General features: G+C 49.1%; 1 protein-coding gene across 1 annotated transcript; it reads left to right on the top strand.

Annotated features, from left to right (window-relative positions):
• Nucleotides 1–2,655: 2,655 nt before the first annotated feature.
• On the top strand, nt 2,656–6,180 carry LOC135553435 (proline-rich protein 36-like; the record flags this gene model as incomplete). Its single annotated transcript, XM_064985553.1, has 4 exons — nt 2,656–2,897; nt 3,182–3,684; nt 4,920–5,314; nt 6,061–6,180. Coding segments are annotated over 4 exons (1,260 nt in total), but the record flags the coding sequence as incomplete, so codon positions are not given.
• Between the last annotated feature and the right edge of the window lie 4,512 nt (nt 6,181–10,692).

The raw sequence follows: 10,692 nt of genomic DNA, 5'->3' as shown, positions 1-10,692 counted from the left end.
GAGTGATGGGGTGGAGGGGTGGAGGAGAGGAGGGGGGAGTGATGGAGTGGAGGGGTGGAGGAGAGGAGGGGGGAGTGGAGGAATGGAGGAGAGGAGGGGGAGTGATGGAGTGGATGGGTGGAGGAGAGGAGGGGGAGTGGAGGAGTGGAGGAGTGGAGGGAGAGGGGGGGAGGACTGGAGGGGTGGAGGAGAGGAGGGGGGTGTGGAGGAGTGGAGGAGTGGAAGAGAGGAGGGGGGAGTGGAGGAGTGGAGGAGTGGAGGAGAGGAGGGGAGAGTGGAGGAGTGGAGGAGAGGAGGGGGAGTGGAGGAGTGGAGGGGGGAGTGGAGGTGTGGAGAAGTGTAGGGGGGAGTGGAGGAGAGGAGGAGGGAGTGGAGGAGTGGAGGAGTGGAGGGGGACTTGAATAATCTGTGGTTGGCCCTACACATATGCACACACACACACACACACATACACACACACACAATCCCCAAACCATTAAAAATCATCCCACTACCGCCACCCCGCCCATACCTCCATCCCTCATCTTCCAGTTGTGTGCTGAAGAGGCAGGCCAATGGGCTGGACAAACAGTGTCACACCCTGATCTGTTTCACCTGTCCTTGTGATTGTCTCCACCTCCTCCAGGTGTCGCTTATTTTGCCCGGTGTATTTATCCCTGTGTTTCCTGTCTCTGTACCAGTTCGCCTTGTCTTGACAAGTCAACTAGCGTGTTTTTCTCATACTCCAGCTTTTTATTATCTCTCTTTTTCTAGTCCTCACGGTTTTTGACCCTTGTCTGCCCTGACTCTGTACCCACCTGCCTGTCTATTCTGCCGGCCCTGACCTCTAGCCTGCCTGCCACTCTGTACCTCCTGGACTCTGACCTTGTTATGATCTTTTGCCAGTCTACAACCATTCTCTTGCCTGCCCCTTGGATACTAATAAATATCAGAGACTCCAACCATCTGCTTCCCGTGTCTGCATCTGGGTCTTGCCCTGTGCCCTTATAGAAAGTGGTTTGTTCTGGAGATTACCACAAGGGTTAGAGGTCAGGATACCAGGAGGGGCAAGCTCTGCAGCAGAGGGATAAGGAGCTGAAGAGCCACTGAGTGGTCAAGTGGCTGACCCCCCTCACCTTTATCTGGGAATAGTCTCCCAGATTAGCATGGTCCTGGACACACTGATAAACCACCAGCATACACACAAGCAATCACTAGGGATAATACCACTGGAGGTAGTCATTCTCCAGACACAAAACAGGTGAAGCACAACTTATTGACCACTTTTGTGTTTGGTCACTTGGGGATATGTATGCTTCTGTGTGAAGCCATTGGGCAGCAAGACTTGATGAGTATCGAGTGTTGAGTGTTTCCCATGTCGAAGTCTGTGGTCGCTTTGTTATAGGCATATGTCTATGGCTGTTATTGCCAAGTGAAGTCCATCTTGGATCAACAGCAGCCAGGAGGATATAACCAGTGATTTCTGGGTCCATGTTATGTTGATCCTCACTCCAGCTCTCAGACAGATGTGTGGACGATGACAAACTTAAAAAGTGACATGTTTTACGAGGTGACGAACAGAGAATGCGTAAACACAAGTTCCATTGTGTTTCCCATTACCCTCCCCACCCCTCTACTCCTGGCCTACTACTGCTCCGATCCCTCCCTTCACCCCTCCCTTCACACCTCCCTTCACCCCTCCCTTCAACCATCCCTTGACCTCTCCCTTCACACCTCCCTTCACCCCACCGTTCACCCCACCGTTCACCCCACCGTTCACCCCTCCCTTCACCCCTCCCTTCACACCTCCCTTCACCCCTCTCTTCACCCCTCCCTTCACACCTCCCTTCACCCCTCGCTTCACACCTCCCTTCACCCCTCCCTTCACACCTCCCTTTTTCTCTCCCTTCACACCTCCCTTCACTCCTCCCTTCACACCTCACTTCACACCTCCCTTTACACCTCCCTTTTTCTCTCCCTTCACACCTCCCTTTTTCTCTCCCTTCACCCCTCCCTTCACCCCTCGCTTCACACCTCCCTTTTTCTCTCCCTTCACCCCTCCCTTCACCCCTCCCTTAACACCTCCCTTTTTCTCTCCCTTCACACCTCCCTTTTTCTCTCCCTTCACACCTCCCTTTTTCTCTGCCTTCGCACCTCCCTTTTTCTCTCCCTTCACACCTCCCTTTTTCTCTCCCTTCACACCTCCCTTTTTCTCTCCCTTCACACCTCCCTTTTTCTCTCCCTTCACACCTCCCTTCACCCTTCCCTTCACACCTCCCTTCACACCTCCCTTCACTCCTCCCTTCACACCTCCCTTCAAACCTCCCTTGACACCTCCCTTTTTCTCTCCCTTCACACCTCACTTTTTCTCTCCCTTCACACCTCCCTTCACCCCTCGCTTCACACCTCCCTTCACACCTCCCTTCACTCCTCCCTTCACACCTCACTTCACACCTCCCTTCACCCCTCCCTTCACCCCTCCCTTCAACCCTCCCTTCACACCACCCTTCTCCCCTCCCTTCACCCCTCTCTTCACACCTCCCTTTTTTTATCTCACTTCACACCTTCCTTCACCCCTCCCTTCACCCCTCCTTTCACACCTCCCTTTTTCTCTCCCTTCAATCCTCCCTGCAACCATCCCTTCACCGCTCCCTTCACCCCTCCCTTCACACCTCCCTTCACCCCTCCCTTCAACCCTCCCTTGACCTCTCCCTTCACACCTACCTTCACACCACCGTTCACCCCACCGTTCACCCCTCCCTTCACCCCTCCATTCACCCCTCCCTTCACACCTCCCTTCACTCCTCCCTTCACACCTCACTTCACACCTCCCTTCACACCTCCCTTTTTCTCTCCCTTCACACCTCCCTTTTTCTCTCCCTTCACCCCTCCCTTCACCCCTCGCTTCACACCTCCCTTTTTCTCTCCCTTCACACCTTCCTTCACACCTCCCTTTTTCTCTCCCTTCACACCTCCCTTTTTCTCTCCCTTCACACCTCCCTTTTTCTCTGCCTTCGCACCTCCCTTTTTCTCTCCCTTCACACCTCCCTTTTTCTCTCCCTTCACACCTCCCTTTTTCTCTCCCTTCACACCTCCCTTTTTCTCTCCCTTCACACCTCCCTTCACCCCTCCCTTCACACCTCCCTTCACACCTCCCTTCACCCTCCCTTCACACCTCCCTTCACACCTCCCTTGACACCTCCCTTTTTCTCTCCCTTCACACCTCACTTTTTCTCTCCCTTCACACCTCCCTTCACCCCTCGCTTCACACCTCCCTTCACACCTCCCTTCACTCCTCCCTTCACACCTCACTTCACACCTCCCTTCACCCCTCCCTACACCCCTCCCTTCAACCCTCCCTTCACACCACCCTTCTCCCCTCCCTTCACCCCTCCCTTCACACCTCCCTTTTTATCTCACTTCACACCTTCCTTCACCCCTCCCTTCACCCCTCCTTTCACACCTCCCTTTTTCTCTCCCTTCAATCCTCCCTGCAACCATCCCTTCACCGCTCCCTTCACCCCTCCCTTCACACCTCCCTTCACCCCTCCCTTCAACCCTCCCTTGACCTCTCCCTTCACACCTCCCTTCACCCCACCGTTCACCCCACCGTTCACCCCTCCCTTCACCCCTCCATTCACCCCTCCCTTCACACCTCCCTTCAGACCTCTCTTCACCCCTCCCTTCACCCCCCCTTCACCCCTCGCTTCACACCTCCCTTTTTCTCTCCCTTCACACCTCCCTTCACTCCTCCCTTCACACCTTCACCTCCCTTTTTTCTCCCTTCACACCTCCCTTTTTCTCTCCCTTCACCCCTCCCTTCACCCCTCGCTTCACACCTCCCTTTTTCTCTCCCTTCACCCCTCCCTTCACCCCTCCCTTCACACCTCCCTTCACTACTCCCTTCACACCTCACTTCACACCTCCCTTCACCCCTCCCTTCACCCCTCCCTTCAACCCTCCCTTCACACCTCCCTTCTCCCCTCCCTTCACCCCTCCCTTCACACCTCCCTTTTTATCTCACTTCACACCTTCCTTCACCCCTCCCTTCACCCCTCCTTTCACACCTCCCTTTTTCTCTCCCTTCAATCCTCCCTGCAACCATCCCTTCACCGCTCCCTTCACCCCTCCCTTCACACCTTACTTCACCCCTCCCTTCACCCCTCCCTTTTTATCTCCCTTCACATCTCCCTTCACCCCTCCCTTCACTCCTCCCTCCACCCCTCCCTTTTTCTCTACCTTCACATCTCCCTTCACACCTCCCTTCACCCCTCCCTTCACACCTCCCTTCACCCATCCCTTTTTCTCTCCCTTCACACCTCCCTTCCTCCCTCCCTTCACACCTCCCTTCACCCCTCCATTCAACCCTCCATTCACCCCTCCCTTCACACCTCCCTTCCTCCCTCCCTTCACACCTCCCTTCACCCCTCCATTCACCCCTCCCTTCACACCTCCCTTCACCCCTCCCTTCACACCTCCCTTCAACCCTCCCTTCACCCCTCCCTTCACCCCTCCCTTCAACCCTCCCTTCAATCTTCCCTTCACACCTTCCTTCACCCCTCCCTTCACACCTCCCTTCACCCCTCCCTTCACACCTCCCTTCACACCTCCCTTCACCCCTCCCTTCACACCTCTCTTCACACCTACCTTCACCCCTCCCTTCACCCTCCCTTCACACCTCCCCTCACACCTCCCTTCCACCCTTCCTTCACCCCTCCCTTCATCCCTCCCTTCACCCCTCCCTTCACATCTCCCTTCCTCCCTCCCTTCACCCCTCCCTTCACCCCTCCCTTCAATCCTCCCTTCACCCCTCCCTTCACATCTCCCTTCCTCCCTCCCTTCACCCCTCCCTTCACCCCTCCCTTCAATCCTCCCTTCAACCCTCCCTTCAACCCTCCCTTCACCCCTCCCTTCACACCTCCCTTCACACCTACCTTCAGAACTCCCTTCACCCCTCCCTTCACACCTCCCTTTACCCCTACCCTTCAACCCTCCCTTCAACCCTCCCTTCACACCTCCCTTCCACCCTTCCCTTCACCCCTCCCTTCACCCCTGCCTTCAACCCCCCTTCAACCCTCCCTTCCAGCCTCCCTTCAGTCCTCCTTTCATCCCTCCCTTCACACCTCCCTTCACCCCTCCCTTCACACCTCCATTCACACCTCCCTTCACCCCTCCCTTCACACCTCCCCTCACACCTCCCTTCACACCTCCCTTCAACCCTCCCTTCAACCCTCTTTTCAACCCTCCCTTCACACCTTCCTTCACCCCTCCCTTCACCCTCCAGCTGAGAGAAGTTGGCTGCAGGCCTGTCAATACCCAATTAAAGGAGTTGAAAGTGAGTGTCATAATAAAATAATGTAGCGAGATTAGAGGAGCCTTTCGGAGGAGGAGGGAGGGAGGGAGGGGGAGGGAGGGAGGGAGGGAGGGAGGGAGGGAGGGAGGGAGGGAGGGAGGGAGGGAGGGAGGGAGGGAGGGAGGGAGGGAGGGAGGGAGGGAGGGAGGGAGGGAGGGAGGGAGGGGGAACCAACCTCCCATTTAAGGCGGACATATTCAGAGGTTATTGGAAGGAGAAATACATACATAGAAGCTTTTTTTGTAGTTTAGATTTTTTATATATCTGTTTTATTTTTGTATTATGTTCCCCGGTTCTCTTTCTCCTCAAATATGTATATTTCTCTCAAGAGGAAGGGGAGCTTCACACCAGTGAAATATCTCATCCTTCCATTTTCACTGGTATTATTTTGTTGATGTTCTTGTTTCAGTAGCTTTGTCAATTAGTTTCAGAGTTCTATTTTTCCTTGTTTGTTGAGTTGCTAGGTTCTCCATCATATTCTGTTTATTTTCTGACATCACTGTGGAGAGTCCTGGAAAACTGCCTCTGGACGCTTGCAGCTAGAGGAGGAGGAACTCCCATAAGTGCTTTTTCATGTTGTCAGGTGTTATTCTGCGATAGTTACAGTCTGCTGTGTCTGTCGGACGAACGTAACACAAAGACAAACGTTATACCCCAAACTAAATAATTTTAGAGAAAGGTCAATCTAAATTAACATAAATCTCTCATGTTTAATTTTTTTGTTTTAGGCTTCTGTTTTTCACAGAGACTCTTCTCTATTGTCCATCAGAGATACAAGCTTGGTGAATCTACACAAGGTCAGCAGCACTGTGCTAGAAGCCTCTCAATCAATAAACCCTGATGTCTGAAGGGGACGGTCTCTACCCAGCACTTTTCCCACAGGACCTTTTAACTATAACAGAGTTTTTCTTCAATGTTTTGGCATGCAGGACCCTATTGGTTGCTGAGCTTCGATATTTCCCATGTGAGTCATAATAACATACTATTTCCCTGTGAGTCATAATAACATAATATTTCCCTGTGAGTCATAATAACATGCTATTTCCCTGTGAGTCATAATAACACACTATTTCCCTGTGAGTCATAATAACATACAATTTCCCCGTGAGTCATAATAACACACTATTTCCCTGTGAGTCATAATAACACACTATTTCCCTGTGAGTCATAATAACATACTATTTCCCTATGAGTCATAATAACATACTATTTCCCTGTGAGTCATAATAACATACTATTTCCCTGTGAGTCATAATAACATACTATTTCCCTGTGAGTCATAATAACACACTATTTCCTGTGAGTCATAATAAATATTTCCCTGTGAGTCATAATAACACACTATTTCCCTGTGAGTCATAATAATAACTGTGAGTCATAATACTATTTCCCTGTGAGTCATAATAACATAAACTGTGAGTCATTTACTATTTCCATGTGAGTCATAATAACATACTATTTCCCTGTGAGTCATAATAACACACTATTTCCTGTGAGTCATAATAACACACTATTTCCCTGTGAGTCATAATAACACACTATTTCCCTGTGAGTCATAATAACATACTATTTCCCTGTGAGTCATAATAACATACTATTTCCCTGTCAGTCATAATAACATACTATTTCCCTGTGAGTCATAATAACATACTATTTCCCTGTGAGACATAATAACACGCTATTTCCCTGTGAGACATAATAACACACTATTTCCCTGTGAGTCATAATAACACACTATTAATCCTATGTGAGTCATAATAACATACTATTTTCCTATGAGTTAATCATACTATTTCCCTGTGAGTCATAATAACATACTATTTCCATGTGAGTCATAATAACATACTATTTCCATGTGAGTCATAATAACATACTATTTCCATGTGAGTCATAATAACACACTATTTCCCTGTGAGTCATAGTAACACACTATTTCCCTGTGAGTCATAATAGCACATTTTCACTCCAGTCGCCATCCAAAGTCATCCACTCCTTCTCCTCTGTCATTAAGGAAGCCAGTCAGCCACCTGGACAGCTTTGTGAAACAGCAAAACACTTCCCTCTCCTTGGATTTAGCCATGAGAATAATGTTGGTCCAGAGATTAGAGTGGAAGCATTTGGTTTATGACATTGTGGGGACCTGACTCAAGGACCCCCTCTAGACTCTAGAGACCCTACACAGCAGATGCTGTTAATGGAGACATCAATGTGTTGCACTATTGTCACTGGTTCATACTGGCAAAGTCTGTTTTTCAAATCTTCAAATTGAGTAGCATCCCAAATGGTTTGAATCTAACCCTTTGCTCTGACAGGAAGGGGTTGGAGGGTTAGGACAGTTTGAGAAGCTACCACTTCATCTGAAGGTCTTGAAAAAGCGGGGTTGGTGGGGGTTGGTAGAGCTGGGAATGTTGAATGTACTTTAAGTCTGTGTTTAAATGACAACATGGGTGGGTCCAAATTATTTCAATATGAAGTGACGTCTAAAACGTGGATTTCAGACTATTTCCACAAACATCTGAACTAGATGTCATACAATAACGCCAGAAAACATTACATTTATTTTCATGAAAATAAATGTGGTATAATATTTCACGTTATGGTACATTGCTCCACATTAATGCCAGATACAGTATATTATAATTATGGTGTAAACATTGGCATGGCTTTTTTCCGCCATCTGCAGTTTAGCTTCCCCCTTATGAAAGGAATGATTAACACAATACATCAGAGAATCTTCTTGGACCTCATTGGACAGAACTAAAGAGGTGAAACCACGTTATTGAGAGGATTGTTTGGTTGTGGTGGTGACTGCTGTCATTTGTTGGTAGCAGTGGTGAGGAGAGAGACTGCATTCCAACTCTCATGTCCCAAAACATTGGTCATTACCTGAGCTTTAAAGATGACTGACTTACTTAGCTTATTATGCAGACCAGAGTCCTAGCATTAGAGATCTAGACCCTTAGAAGGGAGACCAAGCATTTCCAGATGACCGACACCTCTCTTTCTGCCTCTGTTTTTTTTCACTTTCTCTGTGCAGCTCTTTCTCATTTCTGTCTCTCATTTTATCTCTTAAATCTTCTCCATCTGTCTCTCTCACTGTCAAACCTCTGCTTCTCGTTATCTCTCTATTCCTTTCTGTCTCAAATCACATCATATTTGTCACATGCGCCGAATACAACGGGTGGGAGAAATCATGTCTGTGAAATGCTTGCTGACAAGCTCTTCCCGACAATTCAGAGTTCAAAAAGAATAATACAAATAAAAATAGCAACAGTATGACTATGAAGGTTGGGTCTTTGTTAGTTGCTTTTCAGAATGGTCAATAGTCTGGAGTTGAACCTGCAGTCTTCTTTCAAAGTCCCACCATATTACCCTGCAAGTACACACACACACACGAAGGCATACACACACACGCACACACACGCAGGCATACACACACACACGCAGGCATACACACACACGCAGGCATACACACACGCAGGCATACACACACACAAAGGCATACTGACACACGAAGGCATACACACACACACACACGCACACACACGCAGGCATACACACACGCACACACACGAAGGCATACACACACACAAAGGCATACACACACACGAAGGCATACACACACACGCAGGCATACACACACACGCAGGCATACACACACACACACGAAGGCACACATACACACACACACAGGCATAAACACACACACGCACACACACGCAGGCATACACACACACGCACACACACGCAGGCATACACACACACGCACACACACACGAAGGCATACACACACACACAGGCATACACACACACGCACACACACGAAGGCATACACACACACACACACGCAGGCATACACACACACGCACACACACGAAGGCATACACACACACGCACACACACGCAGGCATACACACACACGAAGGCATACACACACACGAAGGCATACACACACACGCAGGCATACACACACACGAAGGCATACACACACACGAAGGCATACACACACACGAAGGCATACACACACACGCAGGCATACACACACACGCAGGCATACACACACACGCAGGCATACACACACACGCACACACACGTGCAGGCATGCACACATACACACGCAAACACGCATGCACACAAACACACACACAGGCATACACACGCACACACACATAAACACACACACACCACTAACTTTCCCTTCAATGCCGAAAAGTATCTCCTTCTGCAATCGTTCTTCCCTAGCTAATGTCTGCATGCCTTGTTGTGATGCTTCCTCAGGAAACATGTAAAACACCATTTGACAGAGAATACAATACTTCAGTTCCCATTTTAAAAATGGCCTCAGCTCTCCCTCTTTCTCTCCCTATCAAAGCCTTGGACAATCAGGGTTTTATCGCCACTGGAAATTAACGCACACCTGCCATGTTAAAAGCTCTCCGACACCTTGTTGCCCGAGACACAACCTGCAGCTCACAGTCAGATTGATCTATCTGCTCTCATGTGCCGCAGAGGGAACTCACTGGGAGGTTTACGCGCGCGTGCGCGTGTGTGCGTGTGTGTGTGTGTGTGTTTCTACAATAAGCAGGAAACAAGGACAGTGGGATGGTTTCTACTTTAATAAGAATGCACCATATGACAACCCTTCATTTTCTTCACTTTTGCTATAATTTTACAAACTAGATATAAAAGACCATAAATAATGACATAAGTTACATGAACCTAAAATCCTTGACCCAAAAAAATTGAATGAACAAAAATAATAATACAAAAAAAAGCATTAAAAAAGAGATTGATGGTGTTAGTGTGCATGGCTGGATCATATGGTATCAGAAGGCATACAATGACAAACATTCATTTGTGTTTTGTTAGGTTTTTCCATCAGTAACTAAATGAAAAAGCATTATACAGTACATTCTGTTTCCCTTTCCTCACACTTCTTGCATATTTCCACATGACAGGTCCTTGATGGATTAAAACACAACTTCACCAATGAAAAGAGCATTGAGCTGGGCTGTTATGGAGGAGCATTGAGCTGGACTGGTATGGAGGAGCATTGAGCTCGGCTGGTATGGAGGAGCATTGAGCTGGACTGGTATGGAGGAGCATTGAGCTGGGCTGGTATGGAGGAGCATTGAGCTGGACTGGTATGGAGGAGCATTGAGCTGGGCTGGTATGGAGGATTGAGCATTGAGCTGGGCTGGTATGGAGGAGCATTGAGCTGGGCTGGTATGGAGGAGCATTGAGCTGGGCTGGTATGGAGGAGCATTGAGCTGGGCTGGTATGGAGGAGCATTGAGCTGGACTGGTATGGAGGAGCATTGAGCTGGGCTGGTATGGAGGAGCATTGAGCTGGACTGGTAT

The sequence above is a fragment of the Oncorhynchus masou genome, chromosome 13 (genome assembly GCF_036934945.1).
Source record: "Oncorhynchus masou masou isolate Uvic2021 chromosome 13, UVic_Omas_1.1, whole genome shotgun sequence".
Taxonomy (NCBI): Eukaryota; Metazoa; Chordata; class Actinopteri; order Salmoniformes; family Salmonidae; genus Oncorhynchus; species Oncorhynchus masou.
This window is presented reverse-complemented; position numbering and strand designations above follow the sequence as displayed.